Genomic DNA, 25,982 nt, shown 5'->3' on the forward strand with positions numbered 1-25,982 from the left:
AAAACACCAAGACTTCTTTCACAGTGATAGTCAGACTGTTGCATGCTACCGTAAGTATCAAATTGCATAAGAAAGTATCAAATTGTAGAATACACCAAGACTTCTCTTACAGCGATAGTCTGACTGTCTTTTCTGGTAGCTACTGACATCTTGCCTTGACCAATAATTTATTTATTTGATCACGTAAGTATCAAATTTTATAATACAACAGGACTTCTCTCACAGCAATAGTCGGACTGTTGCATGTGATCGTAAGTATTAAACTACAGAATACAACACGACTTCTCTCACAGCCAAAGTCTGACTGTTGTATATGATCTTAAGTATCACATTGTAGAATACAGCACGACTTCTCTCACAGCGATAGTATGATCTGACTGTTGCATGCTATCATAAGTATCAAATTGTAGAAAAAACCAAGACTTCTCTCACAGAGATAGTCTGACTGTTGCGTGCTTTCATAAGTATGAAATTGTTGAATACACCAAGACGTTTCTCACAGCGATAGTCTGACTTTTGCGTGCTATCACAAGTATGAAATTGTAGAATTAACCATGACTTCTCTCACAGCAATAGTCTGACTATTACATGTGATCGTCACTATCAAACTGCAGGATACAACACGACTTCTCTCACAGCCATAGTCTGACTGTTGCATGTGATCGTACGTATCAAACTGCAGAATATAACACGACTTCTCTCACAGCCATAGTCTGACTGTTGCATGTGATCGTAAGTTTCAAATTGTAGAATACACCAAGACTTCTCCCACAGTGATAGTCTGACGGTTGCATGTAATCGTAAGTATCAAATTGTAGAATAAACCAAGACTTCTCTCACAGCGATAGTCTGACTGTTGCGTGCTTTCATCAGTATAAAATTGTAGAAAACACCAAGACGTTTCTCACAGCGATAGTCTGGCTTTTGCGTGCTATCACAAGTATCAAATATTAGAATAAACCAAGACTTCTCTCACAGCAATAGTCTGACTATTACATGTGATCGTCAGTATCAAACTGCAGAATACAACACGACTTCTCTCACAGCAATAGTCTGACTGTTGCATGTGATCGTACGTATCAAACTGCAGAATATAACACGACTTCTCTCACAGCCATAGTCTGACTGTTGCATGTGATCGTAAGTTTCAAATTGTAGAATACACCAAGACTTCTCCCACAGTGATAGTCTGACGGTTGCATGTAATCGTAAGTATCATATTGTAGAATACACCAAGACTTCTCTCACAGCGATAGTCTGACTGTTGCGTGCTATCAAAAGTATCAAATTGTAGAATACACCAAGAGTTCTCACACAGCGATAGTCTGACTGTTGCGTGCTATCATCAGTATCAAATTGTAGAATGCACCAAGACTTCTCTCACAGCGATAGTTTGACTGTTGCGTGCTATCATAAGTATCAAAAAGTAGAGTATACCAAGATTTTATTCACAGCGATAGTCTGACTGTTGAACGCCATCGTAAGTATCAAATTGAAGAATACAACACGACTTTTCTCACAGCTATAATTTGACTGTTGCAAACTATCGTAAGTATCAAATCACGACTTCTCTCACAGCGATAGTCTGACTGTTGCGTGTGATCGTTAGTATGAAACTGCAGAATACAACACGACTGCTCTCACAGCAATAGTCTGACTGTTGCATGTGATCGTAAATATCAAATTGTAGAATATACCAAGAATTCTCTCATAGCGATAGTCAGACTGTTGCATGCTATCGTAAGTATTAAATTGTATGATACAACACGACTTGTCTCACAGCGATAATCTGAGTATTGCATACTATCGTAAGTATCAAATCACGACTTCTCTCACAGCGATAGTCTGACTGTTGCGTGTGATCGTAAATATCAAATTGTAGAACACAACACAACTTCTGTCACAGTGAGACTCTAACTGTCGGATGCTATCACGTAAGTATCAAATTGTATAATACAACACGACTTCTCTCACAGCGATAGTCTGACTGTTTCATGTGATCGTAAGGATCAATTTGTAGAATACACCAAGAATTCTCTCACAGCGATAGTCAGACTGTTGCATGCTATCGTAAGTATTAAATTGTATGATACAACACGACTTCTCTCACAGCGATAGTGTGACTGTTGCTTGTGATCGTAAATATTAAATTGTAGAATACATCAAGACTTATCTCACAGTGAGAGTCTGACTGTTGCGTGTGATTGTTAGTATCAAACTTAAGAATTTAACACGACTTCTCTCACAGCGATAGTCTGACTGTTGCATGTGATCGTAAATATCAAATTGTAGAATATGCCAAGACTTCTCTCACAGCGATAGTCTGACTGTCGCATGCTACCGTAAGTTTCAAATTATAGAATACACCAAGACTTCTTCCACAGTGGTAGTCTGACTGTTGCATGTGATCGTAAGTATCAAATTGTAGAATACACCAAGACTTCTCTCACAGCGATTGTCAGACTGTTGCATGCTATCATAAGTATCAAATTGTAGAATACAACACGACTTCTCTCACAGCGATAATCTGACTGTTGCTTGTGATCGTAAATATTAAATTGTAGAATACATCAAGACTTATCTCACAGTGAGAGTCTGACTGTTGCGTGTGATTGTTAGTATCAAACTTAAGAATTTATCACGACTTCTCTCACAGCGATAGTCTGACTGTTGCATGTGATCGTAAATATCAAATTGTAGAATATGTCAAGACTTCTCTCACAGCGATAGTCTGACTGTCGCATGCTACCGTAAGTTTCAAATTATAGAATACACCAAGACTTCTTCCACAGTGGTAGTCTGACTGTTGCATGTCATCGTAAGTATCAAATTGTAGAATACATCAAGACTTCTCCCACAGCGATAGTCTTACTGTTGCATGTGATCATAAGTATCAAATTGTAGAATACACCAAGAGTTCTCTCACAACGATAGTCAGACTGTTGCATGCTATCGTAAGTATCAAATTGTAGAATACACCAAGACTTCTCTCACAGTAATAGTCTGACTGTTGCATGTGATCGTAAGTATCAAACTGCAGAATACAGCACGACTTCTCTCACAGCCAAAGTCTGACTGTTGCATGTGATCGGTAGTATCAAATTGTAGAATACATCAAGACTTCTTCCACAGTGATAGTCTGACTGTGGCATGTCATAGTAAGTATCAAATTGTAGAATACACCAAGACTTCTCTCACAGCGATAATTTGACTGTTGCGTGCTATCATAGCTCCAGAATATATGTCCAGTCTTATTTTATCAGCTTCTGCAAACCAAAAATACAATACGAGATTTTCGTCCTCAGATAATTTTATAATTCCAAAACCAAATACAGAGTTGTATAAGTCTAGTTTCTCGTAAAATGGACCAAAAGTATGGAATGCTCTTTCTGGTTCAATTAAAAAATCAAACACAGTATTAGAATTTAAACATAACTACAAATCTATGTACTTTTAACATTACCATGATATTTGAACTGTAATGCCATATATAATAATTGTTTATTGTATTTAAGTTGTATTACATCTTTATTAATCATTATTATTGAATATGTATTGTTTATTTTTAATGTAATTATTATTGTATTAAGAGAGCCTTATTGAAAATTGGTGTAATCCAAATGAGTTACTCTCTCTAAATAAAGATATTATTATTATTATTATTATTATTATTATAAAGTATCAAATTGTAGAATACACCAATAGTTCTCTCACAGCAATAGTCTGACTGTTGCGTGCTATCGTAAGTATCAACTTGTAGAATGCAACACGACTTCTCTCACAGCGATAGTCTGACTGTTGCATGTGATCGTAAATTACAAATTGTAGAATACACCAAAACTTATCTCACAGTTAGAGTCTAACTGTTGCGTGTGATTGTGAGTATCAAACTTCAGAATACAACACGACTTCTCTCACAGCGATAGTCTGACTGTTGCATGTGATCGTAAATATCAAATTGTAGAATACACCAAGACTTCTCCCACAGTGAGAGTCAGACTGTTGCATGCTATCGTAAGTATAAAATTGTAGAATACACCAAGACTTCTCTCACAGCGATAGTTTGACTGTTGCATGCTATCGTAAGTATCAAATTGTAGAATACACCAAGACTTCTCTCACAGCGATAGTCTGACTATTGCATTTTCTCGTAAGTATGAAATTGTAGAATACAACACGACTTCTCTCACAGCGATAGTCTGACTGTTGTCTTAATAGTAAGTATCAAATTGTAGAATACACCAAGACTTCTCTCACAATGATAGTCTGACTGTTGCATGCTATCGTAAGTATTAAATTGTAGAATACACCAAGACTTCTTTCACAGCGATAGTCTGACTGTTGCATTTGATCGTAAGTATGAAATTTTAGAATACAACACGACTTCTCTCACAGCGATAGTCTGACTGTTGCATTTGATCGTAAGTATGAAATTGTAGAATACAACACGACTTCTCTCACAGCGATAGTCTGACTGTTGTCTTTGATAGTAAGTATCAAATTGTAGAATACACCAAGACTTCTCTCACAATGATAGTCTGACTGTTGCATGCTATCGTAAGTATAAAATTGTAGAATACACCAAGACTTCTTTCACAGCGATAGTCTGACTGTTGCATGCTATCGTAAGTATCAAATTCTAGAATACGACACGACTTCTCTCACAGCGATAGTCTGACTGTTGCATACTATCGTAAGTATCAAATCACGACTTCTCTCACAGCGATAGTCTGACTGTTGCATTTGATCGTAAGTATCAAATTGTAGAATACACCAAGACTTCTCTCACAATGATAGTCTGACTGTTGCATGTTATCGTAAGTATTAAATTGTAGAATACACCAAGACGTCTTTCACAGCGATAGTCTGACTGTTGCATGCAATTGTAAGTATCAAATTGTAGAATGCAACACGACTTCTCTCGCAGTGATAGTCTGACTGTTGCATGCTGTCGTAAGTATTAAATTGTAAAATACACCAAGACTTCTCTCACAGTGATAGTCTAATTGTTGCATTCTATAGTAAGTATGAAACTGTAGAATACATCAATAAGCACTAGCTATAAGAGTCTGAAGCTAATTTCGGATATCACTATTGAATATCATAGAAAACAAAACTAATGCTAATGTTTAATTTAACTTCTACAAAATAACCTATAAATTTTGTTATTACTGACTAAAAAGAAAGTTAATTTATCTATGTGTCTAAAATGTTCTGAATCAAATGGTTAAACTGTAAGTGTTATAGAGCAACAGTTTTGAACTGTAACACCAGTAGTTCCATCTGGCTCTGAATCTTACATTTTATTGACTTTTGGACGTTACGCCAGTTATTTGAAATTGTGTAAATTAAGATCAGTTTTGTATAAAACATGTATTTTTCCTGGATTTTGTAGATAAGCCAAAAAAAATATTTTAAAAATCATGACAGACCTATGATGTAATTAGGACATTGCCCGTCGTCTATGGGCTCATATAGAAACAAGGAAGCATTGTGCAAACTTGTGCAATTGACAAATTTGACAAGGAGGGTAATAAACAAGCATATTTAAATTATGAAATGTGTTATGATTTCCAATGAGACAATTATCCACCAAAGACCAAAAAGAACAAGGCTATTAGCAACGATATGACTCTTTATGACCTTCAACAAAGAGTAATACCCCTACAGTATTGTAAAGTAGTATTGGGAATCGGCTTGAAAATTATAATTGTTTAATCAGAAAAATCAGACAGCTTGCTCAGATTCGATTTTTGGTTATCGGATATTACTTATATGCAAGTAATGTAGGCAAAGCATTTAGTACCACACTTTCCTATGAAATACTTGTTCAATGTCATATATTGTATACTATTGAATTAGTTCCCCAAACATATAAATTTATTAATGCAGACTACTGTACATCACAATATTGTATATGCACTAAATAGATATTAAATAGCCGTTTGAAGGTATTCCTTATATTTACATAGAGGTTTCAACTGGTTTTCATAAAAACTAACATTTTATACATTATTTTTACTTTGACATGTTTATTGGATTAGCAATTATTGCAATTATAATCTATTAATTGCAAATGTTCGATAATTGATCTATGTTCTATTCTGATCAATAATCGAAACATCTCTCTCGGACATACAGTAAGCTTTAAAAGACCCAGACATAACAAAATATGAAACAATTCAAAATGACAAAACTGACGGCCTGATCTATGCTTAAGTTATAGATTTTGCTGATTGTAACAAAAACTATATATAAGCAGTATTCATGACAGAATTTGCATATATATAGAAAAAATGCTTGGATTGGAGTATTTATTAGTACTTTATATCATAATCAATTACCCATTGAAATAAAAATTAGTAATAAGAAATTCATGTATGTATATACACATCATTTTAAGCTCACTGTGATCGAAAAGGGAACCCAGCAGCATGTGATAAACTATACACTGATGATGTGCAGATCACACGAGCAGGAAATATACGACAGGGTACCGGTACATGTACTGCTGTTGACGTGTGTAGTGGCTGTAACGATGGCTTCTATGGAGGAGATAAATACTGTTACAGTAAGTACTTGTCAGTAACTATGGATACAATTGTTGGATTTTAGTAATGTTTCATTTTATATAAGTAGGATTGCAATATCTTTTAGAGCAAAGTATGCATTTTTTATTGTAGTTTGTAATGGAGTCCAGTTCAATATATGTCTTATAACATTGTATTAAAGGTTCTGGAAAACGTTTTATACTGACCAAAAGATACAGTTGGAATTTGAATGATGTTTGCAGTTTTAACGAAACAAAAAAAAAGTAAAATCACAAAAATACTGAACTCCGAGGAAAATTCAATCGGAAAATTCCTAATCACATGGCAAAATCAAATGACAAAACACATCAAACAAATGTACAACAACTGTCATATTCCTGACTTGGTACAGGCATTTTCAAATGTAGAAAATGGTGGATTGAACCTGATTTTATAGCGCTAAACCTCTCACTTGTACGACAGTCTTATCAAATTCCGTTATATTTACAACGATACGTGAACAAAACAGACATTATAAATAAAATAGTCAAAATATGGGTACAGCAGTCATCACTGTGTTACAATATCAAAAGAAACAATTATTTACAAAAAAGCACAAAAGCATCTATCAAATTTAAAACCACGTTCATTGCTTCGCGTGTCTGACGTCAGAAAATGTAAACGTCACATAAGAAGAAATTTTGTCATTCAATGTTTATTCAAAACAATTTTATAATTTCACATGGGGAATGTTGGTATACAGGGTTAAAAAATCAAAAGTTATGTTAGAATTAATTTTCTGAAATAGACCGAGACTTAAAATTGTCCAAATGAAACTGTGTATTCAATATTTGTCTTGGATACGATTGATCACAATTGATAACCACCAATCAATTCAATCAACTGAAGAAAAATTGCAAACCCTCGACCGTGACGATAGATTCGATTGATAACGATTGATTACCAAAAATCAACTCAATCAACTCAATAAAAATTGGAAACCCTCGACCGTGACGATAGATACGATTGATTATCAAATATCAACCCAATCAACTCAATAGAAATTTTAAGTCAACGATAGTTACGATATATAAGATTGATCACGATATAATTACCGATGTCAACTCGATCAACTCAGTAAAAGTGCAACTCATCGATCGTTACAAAAAATACAATTGATAACAAATATCAACTTAATCATCTCAATAAAAATTACAAACCCACAATCGGTACGATAGATTCGATTGGTTATCAGATATCAATTCAATCAACTCAATTAAATAACAAACCCTTGATCGGTACGATAGATACAATTGAACAAGATTGATTAATACATATTAACCCATTCATGTCAATGATGTTCGGCAGCAAATGCAGTTTTACAATTTCACTTTCATAAAGTCATTCTTGTACCTTTTTTGAAAATATATAACAAGATTCGTTTGTCTTCACATAACCAATGCATTGACATTTATCGTTATGTTGCCACTAAGAGAAAGACAGAAATTTGGTTTTTACTGTACCTGATCAACTCTTAAAAGATCTTAACGATTAAATACGATCGATACCCATGAACACCAGACGAGACAGTTGATTGAATTGATCAGCCGTTAAACAATCGGTAAATATTTAATACGATTGATCACAATTGATAACTACAGATCGACTCAATCAACTCAACAAAAAATCCAAACAATCGATCGTTATAATAGATACGACTGGTCACGATTGACTACCAAAAATCAACTTGATCAACTGAATGAAATTACAAACACTCAGTCGTTACGATATATTCGATTGATCACGATTGATTATCAAATATCAACACAATCAACCCAATTAAAATTGAAAAACCTACGATTGATCGCGATATGTTAACAGATATCTACTCAATAAAAGTGCAAACCATCGATCGTTACGATAGATACGATTGATCACGATTGATTACCAAATATAAATTCAATGAACTCAATCTGAATAGCAAACCCTTGATCGCGATCGGTACGAAAGATATGATTGATAATCAAATAGCAACTCAATTAGAACTGCAAATCCTCGATCGTTATGATAAATACAGTTAACAAATATTAATTCAGTCAACTCAATAGAAATGTTTGGTTACAATTTTACTTACTACTTACAAACATGTATTCCTGTACCTTTTTAAAAAATATATTACAAGATTCGTTTGTCTTTATATAACCGTTGATTTAACCTGATCGTTATGGTGTTACTTATAGGAAGAAAGATTTTTTTGTGTGATTTAAGAGTGATAGGATTGTGATCCTTAAAAACCAGATGAAACAGTTGATTGAATTGATCAAGTCTTAGCCGATCGAAACGATTGAATACGAGCAATACGATCGTAATCCCTTGAAACCCAGATGACAAAGTTCTTTGAATTGATCAATTCTTAAACCTTCCCAGCGATTGAATATGATCGATACTATCGTGACCTTTAAAAACAAGAAGAGACAATTGATTAAGTTTATCAATTAATGAACTACCGTAACGATTAATGCGATTGATACGATCGTGTGTATATAATACGTGAAGAGATAGTTGATTTAATTTATCTACTCTTAAACGATCGATCGTAACGATTGATACGATTGTGACACATGAAAACCTGAACAGGTAGTTGATTGAATTGCTCAACTCTAAAAAGACCGTAACGATTGGATTGCGATCCTTTAAAAGTAAAACAGATAGTTGGTTGAATCGATCAACTCTTTAACGATTGTAACGATTTAATACGATCGATACGATCGTGACCCTATAAAACCTGACGAAACAGTTGATTTAATTTGATCACCTCTTAAACGATCTTAATTTAATCAACTTTAAGACTAAGGGTTTATTGAATAAATTAAATGAATTGATTACATATGATAGTAAAAATCCTACAACGATTGATTTATCCTACAACAGAATTGAATTGAATTGAATTCACTAAACAATAGATAGTAGTTTATTAAAAAGATCTATTAAACGATTGTCAAATAGTGTACCTGCGTTTCATGCTTTCTCCTTTTAGTGTGTGGAAAGATTGATAACTGCTTGCATAGAAGGTGTACTGATAACAACCAAAATCTGCTTTGTGTCTGGTGTGATGGAGAGATAGCAGAACGTCCATACTGGAAAGCATATACTGGAGAGGTAGATAGCAGAAAATCTTGTCAAAGTAAGAGATGAATATAAAAATAAGAAGATTTGGTATGATTGCCAATGAGACAACTCTCAACAAGAGACAAAATGACTTAGAAATTAACAACTATAGGTCAACGTACGGCCTTCAACAATCAGTAAAACCCATACCGCATAGTCAGCTATAAAAGGCCCCGAAATGAATAATGTAAAACAATCTAAACGAGAAAACTAACGGCCGGTTATATGTACAAAATAATGAACGAAAAATAAATATGATATACAGCAACAAACGACAACCACTGAATTACAGGATCCTGACTTGGGAAAGTCACATACAGAATGTGACGGGGTTAAACTAATTTGAAGGCGATTCAACCCTCTCCTAATTTTGGACAGTGGTGTTACAGTACAACATAAGAACGAACTATAAAAATCAGTTGAAAAGGGCTTAACTCATCAGATCAAAAAATTCCAAAGATCTTTTAGAGTACATACAATCTAAGACTCTCTCATCTTGCAATAGTATAAAAACATTTGACATTTCTACACTATACACAAGTATTCCCCATTCCAAACTAAAAGACAAATTGAAAGAGTTGGTATTACTTTGTTTCATTAAAAAGAATGGCGAAAGTAGATACAAGTATCTTGTCTTGGGGAGGGATAAATCCTACTTTATAAAGAATCACTCTGATTCAAACAAAAAATTCTCTGAAACTGACATTATCAAGATGCTTGATTTCTTGATTTACAACATATTTGTTACGTTTGGAGTACGTGTTTTTCAACAGACTGTCGGAATTCCAATGGGAACCAATTGTGCCCCTCTTCTTGCTGACTTGTTTCTTTATTATTATGAGGCTGACTTCATACAGGAACTTCTTAGGAAGAAAGATAAGAAGTTAGCAATATCCTTTAACTCTACGTTTCGCTGTATAGACGATGTTCTCTCACTAAATAATACAAAATTTGGTGACTATGTTGAACGAATCTATCCCATCGAACTAGAGATAAAGGATACTACAGATACAGTTAAGTCTCCCTCATATCTTGACTTACATCTAGAAATTGACAATGAGGGTCGGTTGAAAACAAAACTTTACGACAAAAGAGATGATTTCAGCTTCCCAATTGTTAACTTTCCATTTCTATGTAGCAACATTCCAGCAGCGCCTGCATACGGAGTATATATCTCCCAATAGATACGATATTCCCGGGCTTGTGTTTCCTATCATGATTTCCTTGATAGAAGATTGCTGCTCACAAGGAAGCTATTAAACCAAGAGTTCCAAATGGTGAAGTTGAAGTCATCCCTTCGTAAATATTACGGACGCCATCACGAGTTGGTTGACCGTTATGGAATAACCATTTCACAGATGATATCGGATATGTTCCTTATGTCGTAACTACAATACCCTCCCTTTTCACGAATGTGACTTACCGAATTAGACTATTTACCGGATTTGTAATAACATAAGCAACACGACGGGTGCCACATGTGGAGCAGGATCTGCTTACCCTACCGGAGCACCTGAGATCACCCCCAGTTTTTGGTGGGGTTCGTGTTGCTTAGTCTTTGGTTTTCTATGTTGTGTCATCTGTACTATTATTTGTCTGTTTGTCTTTTTAATTTTGGCCATGGCGTTGTCAGTTTGTTTTCGATCTATGCGTTTGACTGTCCCTCTGGTATCTTTCGTCCCTCTTTCAAAGCAGAAATACATGTAACAAAAACACAGAGTGGACGTGGCAGGTACTTATACATCTCCACAACAAAAAGACACTAAGTACAGATCTGAGAGTACTCGCGGTTACTGACAGCTAGTTCAAAGCCAATAACAACAAATTAAAAAAAAATATGCATCTAAGACTAAAAAATCAATCAGTACAGATCCAACATCCAACATCCAATTGATTTAGTGTAAAGGCGTCATTAACAGTCAGAGAAAAACATGACCTTGTGCAATGCCAAGATACAGGTATCAACAGATTGTAGAGCAATGAATGTGCATACGTATATAAAAATAATATTTAGTTTGATTTCAATTTACTGATAACAAAATCAATATTAATACCAATAAAAACAATATTCAAAGATCTAATTATAGTGTTGAATTTGTAATCTTTTAGAATAAGTTTATTTAAAGGATCGATAAGTTTACCTGGATCATATCTAAATTTCTGGGCTCGGTATACAACATCTCTGTAAAAATGAGGATGTGCTATCCTGTTATGAAATATATCTAAACTTTATACAACATGGATACCATATATGTACATGACATTATTTTAAACTTTGAATTTTTCACAATACTAAGGATTTTCAAATCCAGGAATATATAACCTTAGGTATACTTGGGCTAAATCATTCGTAATTGTGGGTCTTCAATGCTTTTCAACTTCATACTTTATTCGGACTTTTTAACTTTTTTTTTATTCGAGCGTCACCAAAGTGTCTTTTGTAGACGAAACGCGCGTCTGGCGTTTAAAATTTTAAGCCTGGTATCAATAATGAGTTTACTTATCTTTACTTATACAAATCAAAACTAGGAATTATAAAAAAATTTTTTTTTAGTGGTCTGCACCTGTAAACAATAAAAAGAAGATGTGTTTGAGGTACTGAATATTCTATGGTTAATTTTATTTTACAGAGTCCTGTTCCTGGAGAACAGATAGTACCAGGTGTTACCCAGGGACATGTGTAGATGGATTAGCTGCTCATTGCCAGTGTGCAGACAATTTCTCTGGTACACATTGTGAAAATAGTAAGTAAATATATAATCATTCAAACTTGGTAATTTTAGGAGTAGTTATTTAGGTTTCTGCTCCAAGTCATAGTTTCACGAAGTCTAGTAACAGACTGAAAGTGTATTCTGTCATAAATATTTGTTTTGAACATCGGGAAGCAAAACATGATACAATGTACTTGCATGTGGTTCTGGTTACTTGCTATGCTAATCAAATAAAGGAATTTTGGCTGACACAAAATCATTAGATGAAATTGTATTCTGTAAATTCAGAAATTATGACAAGCACCTATTATTGTGATTTTGACAAGACCAACCACAATTTGAGATTAATTATTGCAATTGAAGGAGAAGCTGCATACAGATATATGAATCAGATATTATGATTCGTCTTCTTTTTATTGCGATACTCACCCAGTTTCATGATTAGCATCAATAAAAAACCTCGCAATAATTTCTGAATTTTCAGTATTTATACAGGAGAGGCTAATCATAAATAAGGGTTAAATATTTTATCTAGCAATGATATAGTTCATATAAAGGGGGATGTAACAAAACACCATGACTATGTTATTCTTATTGTTTATATTTTATCTAGCAATGATATAATTCATATATATCTCTCTATATCCAAAAGAGATAGTCGAGTAGGAGGAAATGCCCATTTTTACTTTGGCCTTATCAATTGTCATTCTCACCTTTTTCAGTTGATGAAGCACCACTTATATTGCTGAATCATGGTCAATTTTATGAAAGCGCTCAAAAAATGATTAAGATAGCAAATAACCCAAATTATATCACAGATGGACATCCAATTGTCTGGAGCAACTTTATCATGTTTAGTTTGGTTGAGGCTGTAATGTCAGCTAAATATTTACAGCCAAATGTTGGACTTGATGGAGACCATTATGTCAGGGATTTTAAAGTTGGTTTAGTAGAGATGAAGACATCATTGGCTTTATATAGAGGTATGGTACCTTATTTTCACAGCATTCCTCCCTCACTTTAGAGTTAGAATGGTTAATTAGTATTTTCTGCAATTAGAATATTGATTTTTGTTGAAAACTTTTACAAACTTTTATAAATTACCAAATTTTTTGAAATCCTTTCATTTTTCAGAAAATAATTAAAGATTGTACAATACTGGATACACATAGTTCTTGAATAAGAAGAGTATTTTTGAATATTCTGTTCCTTGATGATATTTTTGATTGAAGGCTTTGGTACCAAATTATGTGCAATGATAACAGGTTTTACAAAAGATGTTTTTGAGCCATGAAGTACTTTTACGAAAAAAATGTTTAAAATTCCATTAAAGCTTCTGATTATACATACTGGAAAATAGAATACTAAAAGAAAGCGATATATTAAATGTTATCCTATCTTTCAGTTGTATAGTATACAATATTTTTATCTTTTTCAGGGGGTTCATTAATCGACACTAGGAAACAGTTTTGTCAACCACTGAGTAAATATGATCCAATTGATAAACTGATGTGTAATCAGTCCTTTGACATAAGTAGCTGGCTGCCTTTTAAACATATGGATAAGTACGTTACCAAAGTATGAAAAAAATCAAATGCTTAAAACTTTAATTGGGTAGGTGAAAAATTAAAATGATAAACAAAAAGAAGAAATATTTTAGAGGAGAGGCGAAAGATACCAAACGGACATTCAAACTCATAAGTCGACAATAAACTGGTAAACTTATCGATCCTTTAAATCTACTTATTGTAAAAGGTTACCAATTCAATCTGTAATTATACCATTAAATATTGTTTTTATTGGTACTGATATTGATTTTTTTATCAGTAAATTAAAAGCAAACTAAATATTATTGTTATATACATATACACATTCATGGATCTACAATCTGTCGATATCTGTATCTTGGCATTGCACAAGGTCATGTTTTTCTCTGACTGTTTATGACGTCTTTACACTAAATCCATTGGATGTAGGATCTGTACGGATTGATAATTTAGTCTTAGATGCATGATTTTTTTATTAGTTGTTAGTGGCTTTGAACTAGCTGTCAATAACTGCGAGTACTCTCAGATCTGTACTTAGTGTCTTTTTGTTGTTTAGATGTACAAGTACCCGGTCACGTCCACTTGTAGTTGTAGTATTTGTATTTTTATCCATCTGATGAGTTAAACCTCTTTCAACTGATTTTTATATTTCGTTCTTATGTTGTACTGTTACACCACTGTCCCAGGTTAGGGGGAGGGTTGTTATCCCGCTAACACGTTTAACCCCGCCACATTCTGTATGTATGTGCCTGTCCCAAGTCAGGAGCCTGTAATTCAGTGGTTGTCGTTTGTTTATGTGTTACATATTTGTTTTTTGTTCATTTTTTGTACATGAATAAGGCCGTTAGTTTTCTCGTTTGAATTGTTTTACATTGTCATTTCGGGGTTTTTTATAGCTGACTGTGCGGTATGGGCTTTACTCTTTATTGAAGGCCGTACGGTGACCTATAGTTGTTAATTTCTGTGTCATTTGGTCTCTTATGGAGAGTTGTCTCATCGGCAATCATACCAAATCTTCCTTTTTATATTGACAACGCCATGGCTAAAAAGAAAAAGACAAAAAGACAAACAGCCGTACAAAAACACAACATAGAATAGATATAAGAAGATGTGGTATGAGTGCCAATGAGACAACTCTCCATCCAAGTCACAATTTGTAAAAGTAAACCATTATAGAAAACTAAAGACTGAGTAACACGAACCCCACCAAAAACTGGTGGTGATCTCATGTGCTACGGGAGGGTAAGCAGACCCTTCTTCACATGTGGTACCCGTCGTGTTGCTCGTGTAAGTACACATCCGGTGATCAGTCTAATTAAGTAGGTCACATTCGAGGTAACGGGGACGGGATTGTATAAATTACCAATTAAGCCACATCAAATTAATGTCTTATTTTTCGGATTAGCTGCTACTAGTTTTCTAATTTCATTTTGTTTCTCTCAGGAATATTTTAGCTTAACATGTTTTACATAAACGTTTCTTGTGCGAATCGAAAATCGAATAATCAGTGGAAAATACGAGATACTGTTAAAAGTTTAGTATTTAAAAACCAAAGGTTTTGCCTATTGCTTTATAAAAGGAGATGTTTTGTTTTAGTTGCTCTGAATAAAATTCAACTTGCTTAGAACAGGTAGGACTCTACACAAAGTGGTGGTATTAAAATAATCTTCCAATCACCTTAACTTCTCATTCACTGTGTAAACCACTCTTACATCAATTTTCTAATAACAGCCTGAATCAGTTAATGTAATAATGTTTTGATCTTAAATTTGATGTGGGTATTGCCCCTGTGGGTGTCTTCCCGCTATCATGATACAGGCTCACTGAAAATGACTGTACTTTTAAGAATTGTTCAGATCAAACATTGTTTACTAGTGCCAATATCAAATAATTAATAAACACCTATTTATACTCGGCTTATCATTTTGCTAAAAGTGACTGTTCACAAACATGCCTGTCAAGGAAACCATTTTATTTATAAAAAAAAACCATATGTTGCAGAAAGTAAATCATTGTGCATGAATCTTTGAGTTTATCTTACTAGCTAATTGACAAATGCAATAAATCTATTCAAAATATTAAGTGTACCTTAGTATTTTATGATCTTTTTTTAATACACTGCAGTGTTTAATGTCAATTTTACAATGCAAATTGATAGAATCCCCACCCTCCTGTTTACTGCTCACAAGAATTTTGATGCAGCACCTTTTGTTACGACACTGATACAAATAAAAGAAATGAGGAGCAGCGTTCGACATTGACAGGGGTCAGATTGCCCAGGACAAATTAAAACCAGAAAATCTGACAACCAAGAGCTTCGAAGCAGTTGTCAAGTTGGACAAGTAGAGAATAACTAATACAACTAAATAGAAATGCAGAATCTCTCATGAACACTTGTTTTTAATCAATTGTTAAAATACGGCCTCATGCACCACATCGAAAAATTCATTTATATTTACTAGTCCCTTAATTTCTACTTGCTGGATATTTTTCTTGATATTTACAAATTAGATAATCAAAATATGATTAGTGTGCTTACATATATTATAGAACATCAATCATATCTATCTATTTTTGTTGGTTTAATAAGGAATCATCAAGTCTATCTATTATCACAACTGTTGTTTTCAAAAACTGATTATGATGATCTACAGGTATATAGAAGAAAATTAAAAAGATCGCATATTCAATTAAAACAAACTTTCTCCTGGAAATATTACATAAAAAGGATAACAGGAATCACCCAAATTATAGGACAGATTTACAAACCATACCAACCACCAACACTATACTTCTCAAAATGAAAATATTTGGCATTTTTAAGTCAATAATAAAAATTTTGACAAGTGTTTTTACCTTTCTGACAAGTAAATTGTCTCTGACGCTTATCAAAAGTGACAAATTGGATTGTATATTATTTATTGAAGACATACTATTAGACACCCTTTTCAGCGCTGTGACTCTTGACTGTACTTATGTTTATTCCAGAGTTATATACACTGTATCTGCAACAAATGGAGGGTTTGTTAAGGTACAAGATCGTGATGCACATTTCAACAGAAATGTAGATGTCATAAACCAATACTTTTATCAAGGACAGACAACCACTAGAGATTTTGAGTACCATTGGGACCTAGAACTACCATATCACTGCTCTGTGGCGTCGGGAACAGCTTGTCCTCCCTTTGTTTCTGTACAGTCAGATATAACAAATAATGTAAGTATTTCACGGTTATTACAAACTTGGTCTACTAAGGATGCTAACATTAATCAAAAATCTTTTAATATTAAATTTGAAAATGTCAAAAACCGAGTACAATATAAAAACAAGGACATGGTTAAGATGCAAATGTGTTCATTCATTAGATAAGAGAAAGATTAGATAAGAGAAAGACAAACTATTGCATGATATTTTCTTATTATTATACTTGGCTCAAATAATACACAATAGTGGTTTACTTTAATAAGACCTATGATAATAATTGAGCCGCTTTAAAACACTTTTTAGATCTCTAAAACGTAACGACCAATTTTACATTTTACCCAAGATTGAATATATCAAGATAAATAGGTGAAGAAATGAATGATTTATAACTAATGCTATACAATTTCAGCCAGTTATAACATTTTGCTGGGGCGGATGGTCTGATAAAATGTCAGGGATATCACATTTCCAATATCAGCTGTTTGACTTGGTTCACAATGGAGCTGGGTTGATGGATGGTGCTAGTAGTAAAGGGAGTGGTACTTTACCTAATGGTACAACTTCTGTAAGTATCAACTTGTTGCAGCTATATATATATACCTGAGTTACTTATTCCACAGAATAGAATACATATGAACAAAAAAATTACCATAGATTTGTATTTGGGCAAAACCTGGATCACTGGTTCTACACTTTTTTCTATTACATGATTTTGATAAGTGCATACAAATAATTCCACAAATCTCTGTGGCTTTTAGCATTTTGATGCTGTGTGACACTTTTTTATTGTAATATTTGGGGATAAAGGAGTATAAATCTGGGTTCTTAATGATATTTTCACATTAGTGCACTGAGTATTTTTAGAAATAATTAGTAAATATTTGTTAGGAAAATCAACATTTAATTCAGATCTTGTGGTCAAATAGAGTGTCAAAAATTACTTAATTACTTAATTCCAACTTATAAATAAATGGATATAACCGACAGAGCATACAGAGGGTGGCCAAAAGTATTCGTTAAATATGGCTGCCCTGTGAACTGACAGTCGACTGTACCATAAATGAAACTCGTTTTATGCAATAGATAAAGATATAAATGTAAAACAAAACCTTACCTTTAATACTTCATGAAGTGTCCCTTTAATCTAATAACATGAAGAATTCTTCTAGGAATTGAGTCATACAAACTTCAAAAGTAATTTAATTGATACTTTGCCAGATCCGAAAAACTTTCCTGTACAGTTCATCGTTTGATTTTTTCTTTATACCCGAACCTGAAGTTTTCTTTTGATATACAACAGTACATTTTCAATAATATTCCAATAAGGCGATTGTGCTGGTAAACTCCTAATTTTTAGCTATATAAGCTTTTGTTGAACGAACCCTATCCACCGGCGCATTGTCATCCTGGAAAAGATGAAATTATCAGGGAAGTGTCTAACAATAACGGGCCAGATTGTTGATAGACTTATTTGCATTAATTTATCCCTTAACCTTCGTAAGTGTTCCAACATCTTGATTACAGGTACATTCCCACACCATAACGCTGAATTTTTGGTCACTTCTACTTTGTACTAAGTCCCGTCTCCAGCCTCCCCTTCTCTTCTTCCACACATATACGCGTCTGTTATATGTCCGACACACACTTGCGACTCAATTCGGTACACTCCCGGAGACAATCCATGATCCCTCAAACGTCGTCGTACAGTACGTTTAGACACTTGAACATCCCTTTGTTCTTTAAACTACGCAGTTATGTCGGCAAGTGGTGTTCTTCGATCTTGTTTTACAATTTGTTCCAGCTGCCGGTATGGCTCGAGGCTTCCCTGATCTCGGACGATTCTCTATTGTCTCAGCGTCATGAAATCTTCTGATAATGCCAGATATTGTACTAAATGTTTTCTCCATTCCTAAACAATTCTATAGCAACCCTTTCAAAATCAGGTGACAATTATTTTCCTTTCCTGCCCAGGGCTTTTACGCATTAAAACAATAACAACTGACTGGCATCTGACGACAACATGACGCATACTGTCACCAATTGGGAGAATATTGAATCCAGGCTTATTTTCATTTGTTAGTAGTTTCATTATATTCCAATTTTTAACAAAATTTATATTTGGTAATCTGGATTTGTTTATTAGAATTTGTTGGTGATACTTTTGGTAATTGGAATCCAGTTCAACGATATTCATATGTACCAAATCGTCTCTCTGAAAACCACAGCTGAGTAAATTGGTTTGCTTATTTAAAGGGAAAAAATCATCTAGGAGATTATAAGTACACAATCAAATGGTTGGTTTAAAGGTGTTTAATAAACAAATCTATAAAAATATTATTTTTAAGGAGTTAAATGAACTTTATAAATGCTTTAAATATTTAATAATATAGTCATATATTTATCATTTCCAGAGCAAGGGCTATATACCCTCCATCTTTGCTATGAATACTATTTCATTGTTTATTTTACAGGCTACAGTTACACTCACAGAACCAGGAGTGTATACCATCCATCTTTCAGCTTTTGATAAAGCAGGGAATTCCAAAACTGGTCGAGGAATTTTTTTCTTTGATGATGAATCAGTTGTTTCGTTATATGGTGATGATATGAAATGTGTGACAGCTTCAAAAGACACATCATATCTGTGGGTAATTGAAGACACACCTTCGGTAAAAATAATTTGGCCGGGGAGATTTCAGAATATACGACATAACCATAGTGACACTAGTTGGCTTAATTCTGTTCTATCTTTGCCCGCTAGAGCTGATCCAATATATGAAGATATCTATGGAAACAGAACAAGTGCAGAAATTCAAAATACGTATGGTAAATGTATTGATTGATTTTAATTATAGATTATTAAAAAAAGAAATTAAGGTGCATTAGCTACGATTTAAACAAAAATTAAAATACTATTTTCATCTTATTCAAACAGAATATTGAAATAATGATTAACCATTAGCAGCCATTTAAGTTCAATTTTGCAAAAATAAGCCCAAGCACATGACATCGCTAACATATTATTGTATTGCAAGCCAATAATTTCACTGCATTTGAGTACATTTTCATGCAAACTTTCATTTGACCCTTAGTTGGAGATGGGTTGCACATGTGCATATCATGTTCTAATATTAACGAGAAAGAAATGTCAAAATTGAAAAATGATAAAAGAAGACACTAGGAAGAACCATTATGCTGAATGCTTTGGCCTCCAAAAAACATTCTAATGCAGATTAAATGATGCTTTACATAAATTTTGTCTCGCCTGCGACGAAATGCGAGACATGGGACTTACAATCCGTCGGCAGCGGCGGCGTAAACTATTTGTACTTTGATTTTTGTTGCTGTTAAAAAGGGATTAACATCTAATTCAAAATCTTGAAAACATTTGTTAAGAGACCTTTGAGAAACATTTGCCCCTTTATGCAATGTTCACAGAGGGAATCTAAGTTTCCATTATTGCCTATAGAAGGCCAGATATCATAAATATATTTTCTGGCCTGGTTGATTACCTTAAAGATTTCAGACAATGCTCTCTTGTCTTGAGGTATGACTCACTGATTTAAGAGACTTCACCTGCTAAAATAACATTAAGTGAACTTCAGAGACAATGAGAGTGAAACAACATATGTGAATTTATTATACAAACGTTAAGTATAAGAAATTGTATAAAATTACATTGAGCCATTTATTTCAGGTATTGTTGATTTCCAAATAGCTTATGAAGTTCATGACCCTACATTAAAAAAGTCTCAGATGTTTACATCCCTTCCTGCTAATCAGTTGAAGGACCAGTCAGTCAGTCTATCAGTAGACTGGGGGGATGGGGATAGGTTAAATGTAACAGTTCAAGCTTTTGATGTCCTTAGAGAATCCAATATGGAATCTTTGTTGGTGTACAGAGATGTCAGTCCTCCAATTATAGAAAATTTATGGTTGACCAAAGGTGACTGGGTTAATATAAGTGTTCATAGTGTTGAAGATTTTTCTGAAATGACGTAAGTATAACAATTGATCAATTAGATGATTATTAAAGTTACCACTACATGCAAGACCGATTTTATTACTTCTAAATACGGCATTAGAAGGTAGATTAACTGTATACCGGCATCTATGATTGTAAAATAGCAGTAAACAATTGGTCTAGTTCTGTGCTTAAATCTGCAAATGTTGAGACAGATTGACAGTTGACGTATTAGACTGTTTATTCAAATAATGAAAAATAAGTGATTTATTGCAGTTATAACACTGTTTTAACGAATACCAAATAGTTGGTTTTTTTCGAATCAATTTTCGAATTAGCTATATAGGGGAGGTAACTCTTATAGTAAAAATTCTGTAAATGAATGTTAAAGAAATTTTCGTTTTTTACTTCTGGCAAGAAAACAAGATCGGTGACACCATTTTTTCGTTTTATTTTCATAAAGCATATTATGAAACGTATCTTCTCGTATTTTATTTCAAAATTCTATTTTATAGATTTTTTTTCTATTCACGAAAAGTGTTTTTACATGAAATATCTTTTGAAAAATTGGGTAATTTTTCAGAACTTGTAGCTTGAAAAATAGCACGGTGATCCATACTTTTTATTTCATTTTTGAAAAAAAGAATGGTAAAATCTACATTTTCGCAAAGTATAAGAAAATTCTATCTAAGGAAATATATTTCGATTACCGGCCTTAACTAAGAGATTCAACACTTTAAATAAGTGCGTCAAATAAAGAGAGAATAGCATGTTTGTTTCTAAGCTACATATGGGCTTACTAAATTAAGATGGTATTAATTGCCATACGCTGTTTGTTCTATTACTTTCCTTTCTTGGAAAGAGAACTTTCAACTGCTTTGAATATAACAAAATTTGTAAAGAAATGATTCAATGGTCATGACAGACAATATTATTTTGGTCTGACATGGACTCATTATGTTATAGTCAGTTATAACAATTCAGGACTGATTTTTACATAACTGTGATTTTGTTTTGTATTGTAAAACAAGTTCATACCTTGGAATCTTTACTCTATCAAACAATATTTTCTGTATAGTCAGAAAACAGCCTATGGTTTTAGGTAATATTTAAGATGTTTTTACAGGATGGAGTGGAACGCATATGATGATCACAGTGGATTAGATACTGTTTACTGGAAATTGTATGATAACTATGGGACTTTTGTAGAACACGGCCATGAAGATATCGCAGCACAAGGACATACTGATGTAAGTGTGAAAAACAAAAAAAATTATGACCTCATGATACCTTCTCTTTAATGTTTGTTTACATGTACGTTCTTTTTATACAAAGAATGTTATTAGAATGTCAGACATGTATGTAGATGTTATCCTGTAGTCTGTTTTTTACCCTTTATAGTATATGAAAAGCGTCTACTCTTATCAAACCATTGGATGAAACTATTTCACAAAAATTTAAAAAAGAAAAAGCATTATTCAAAATGGATTATATTTAGAATAAAGTTTACTCTTTGCCTCAAAACCTTTTATGAGTTCAATAATCAGAAAAATCGAAAGTGGGTAACAATGTTATGGGATTTATTTTTATTGATGTTCGAGGGCTGGCTTTCATTAGAATGTTATGTCTAGATTGGGAGATTACAGTGCCATATTATTCTATTTTAAGGACCTACAAGAATGTCAAACCAAATATTTAAGTAATCCAAGAGGACCTAACTGTTATTGTACACCCTTTATGGGATGTTTTCATCGCCACTTCCAAGTGAAACCAGAAATCAAAGTATATGGTGGATTGACAGCCGGTCATTACAGAGGAAAACATGACTCAGATTACTACATTGAGATTGCAGTGAAAAATAAAGCTCTTGTGCAAACAGTCTTAACAAAAAAGGTTGGGTTTTTCACATGCATTGTAACGTTATGCTAAGGTATTTGCAAATGAAAAGATAGAATTGTGAATTAGGGAAAAAAAGTATCAAGGAAGAAATATGTTATAACTTACGTTTCTTCTTGGTAGGCTTTTCAAACTGAATCGGTATAATCTGTAAACTTTTCCAAACTCAATGTTTGTTCTTTGCGATCGACGTAGGACGCATAGTAAACTGTATGTGTATAATTTTTTGCTAAACTGTTGTTGTTACCTGTTCCTGGCTAACCTCATATCCTTCTGTCTGCGTGCACGTTACCAGTCCAAATCATGGAAATTAAGTAAAATTGAAGGTTATAACAAGGCAATTTTATTAACAAAAGAGAAATTCTTTTTATCATATCCCCTTTTGAAATTTTTATCAATTAGAAATTAGATGAATCATTCAGTTTTGCTTTTTGAAAAACGCTCAACCATTTCCACTTTATATCGATGTCCACACATTTATTTAGATAATATAATTCAAAACTTTGCCACTCTTTATTAAGTCCCCCAAACTATCCCATATACCTGTATGTAGTTGAAATAAGACCTGTTAAACCTGAATAAAGTGGTTTTATTTCATAATACTAGAAACGTATCTGAAAATGTGTATTAAAACATAAGAGTTACATGTCACTTCCCAGTTGATATAATGACTAAAATATCAAGAGTTCAGCTTAATAAGAATGTTATGATGAAATAGAATCTAACATAAAATTCTGCTCAGGTTCAATGTCTTATATTTACATAAATATAGGAATTCTCTTTAAAATAATGATGCAATGAAACGTGTATTATCCCTTTCAGATAACTATTGATACAAGTCCGCCTCATCCAGGTGTGGTCCATGATGGATTAGCTGGAAACCCAGAAATAGACTACCAACAAGGAATGGACCTTAATGCCTACTGGGACCAGTTCTTTGACAAAGAGAGTGGGGTGTTTTTCTACCAGTATTTAGTTGATACAAGCTGTGCTGATAAAAGTGCATTCAGTCTTGATATAAATAATACAAATGTAAGTTCTCTTGTAGAAGGAGGGAAAATACTTTCATGACAAAAAAGTCTTCCTCACCGACAAAAACTAGATGTGGAAACAAACAAAAACAGTACAATTTCCTGATACTTTGTTACTGTTGCTTAAGGTTCAAGTAGAATGTTCTTCACAAACTAATTCTGTTATAATACAACTGTATACCAGACTTTAGTTTATTGTCCTCAGATATTTATCCCTCTTTCTCTAGGTCATTTGTAAGGGGTTAAATTACCTGTCATATACAACCTAGTAAAAAAGGTGGTTTCTCTGGAGAAATATACAAGATGACAAAATACTATATCAAGAGTAGAAATTGTTATACTGTTAAAAATAATCCATATCATAAATATACTCATGTATCAATTATGACAATTATCTAACTGTACATTGAGAAAAAAAAAGTTTTTTATATAAATTAGGAGAAGAAAAAAAATAAGATGATCGGTAGATTGTTATTGGACAATTCAAATGTAATACTAGTACTAAGTAGAAAATTCTTTAATACAATGGCTGCTAGTGTGTGATTAAAGGGAGTACCCAACGCGTTGACTAAAATAGATTAGGTTCGTTTAATTTTTATAAAATTTGGATAAAATATCTACATTGACCTGTTGACAACAAAATAAATATTTAAAGAAATTTGAACCTCTCAATTCATCGAATAATATCATTGGATGTATATTAGTAAATAGTAGGATAAAAACATATTTTTATCATTTAGAAGCTTGAGATTTATTTACTAATTGTATGTGATTAAAACGTTCAGTTGATTTTTAAAGATTTAACTCCCTTAGGTGTTTTGTGCTCCCTAAAGTTCTGAATAATCTAGCTCCTAAACATTTAATTATAGAAACTTATAAATGAATGGTAGATAGTTTGACTTATTAATATAGTTATAGTAATGATAATGTAAATTTGTTCAGATTGTGGAGACATACAACACCTTTGGTAGCCACACAGTCAGTGGAGATGGAACCTATTATTTCACTGTTGTGGCCTATAACAGGGCCCTAGACCCTTCAGAACCAGTGTGTTCAGACGGTGTAACTATAGACAGTTCTGTTCCAGGAGTTAAGGAGGTGGTTGTTAAAGATGCAGTGATTACTGGTGGATTAGTGACAGATGTCAATCAGACTAGTTACTATATCCTCGGATCAGATCGTATCCGGAGATTGATCCCAAATCCCACTGTTGACTGTGTGTAAGTATTTACAATGCATATCAGATTTTTTTACTTAAACAATCCTGGTGTACAAAAACCTGATGTGATATCTTTAATTATATATCATGGTATTTTTCTTCTACAGTAAGTTATATTGAGTTTGAGTATCAATCATTCCTACTGTCCTGCCATGTGTCCTTCTGTTTTGGGTTTAATTAAGTAATGGAAGTCGGCCATGTGGAAATCAGTTGCATTTGGATTTATTTTTAAGGACAATTATACACAGGTCAAGCTTATACATTGCATGTATTATTTCACATTTTTCGATAAATACTCAATCATAAATATAATTGACTTGATTATTCCACTCACTAATGTTCTATCACTTTTAGACAAAAACAAGCTTAAGCGGTCTGAACCGTTTATTTTCATAAATGTCAACCATTATGATTTTTCATTTACGACAGATTGTGTTATGGAACCTATTGAGAATAAAAATTATTTTGATGCTACATTTTTAATCAAAATTGATGTATATGATGCACTTGAATAATTTAAAAGTGTAGAATACGTTAGATTTCTGAGAATATTCTTTATCAGAGAGGGATTTTCAACCTCAAGGAGTATGATTTAAAGTATATCAATAGATCTTTGACTTTATTGAAATGCTTCATAAACAACAAAACAGCTTAAATTGAATTTATGTAACTTTATACATAACTTGCATTCTATAATGTTTAGTTTTGGTC

At 33.2% G+C, this 25,982-nt stretch overlaps 1 protein-coding gene across 1 annotated transcript in view; it reads left to right on the forward strand.

Annotated features, from left to right (window-relative positions):
- The first annotated feature begins 3,761 nt into the window (after positions 1–3,761).
- The window catches only part of LOC127706680 (uncharacterized), a 64,952-nt gene continuing 42,731 nt past the window's right edge, over positions 3,762–25,982 (forward strand). Inside the window, exons 1-14 of the mRNA XM_052211338.1 lie at positions 3,762–3,810; positions 6,404–6,571; positions 9,568–9,714; positions 12,329–12,442; positions 13,228–13,392; positions 13,848–13,922; positions 16,947–17,173; positions 17,571–17,726; positions 19,633–19,774; positions 20,859–21,159; positions 22,252–22,375; positions 22,794–23,018; positions 23,844–24,053; positions 24,995–25,272. Coding sequence (XP_052067298.1) covers positions 3,762–3,810; positions 6,404–6,571; positions 9,568–9,714; positions 12,329–12,442; positions 13,228–13,392; positions 13,848–13,922; positions 16,947–17,173; positions 17,571–17,726; positions 19,633–19,774; positions 20,859–21,159; positions 22,252–22,375; positions 22,794–23,018; positions 23,844–24,053; positions 24,995–25,272 — 2,381 coding nt within the window. The remainder of the gene's footprint in view (positions 3,811–6,403; positions 6,572–9,567; positions 9,715–12,328; positions 12,443–13,227; positions 13,393–13,847; positions 13,923–16,946; positions 17,174–17,570; positions 17,727–19,632; positions 19,775–20,858; positions 21,160–22,251; positions 22,376–22,793; positions 23,019–23,843; positions 24,054–24,994; positions 25,273–25,982) is intronic.

This window comes from Mytilus californianus, unplaced genomic scaffold, assembly GCF_021869535.1.
Source record: "Mytilus californianus isolate M0D057914Y unplaced genomic scaffold, xbMytCali1.0.p SCAF_6, whole genome shotgun sequence".
Lineage (NCBI taxonomy): Eukaryota > Metazoa > Mollusca > Bivalvia > Mytilida > Mytilidae > Mytilus > Mytilus californianus.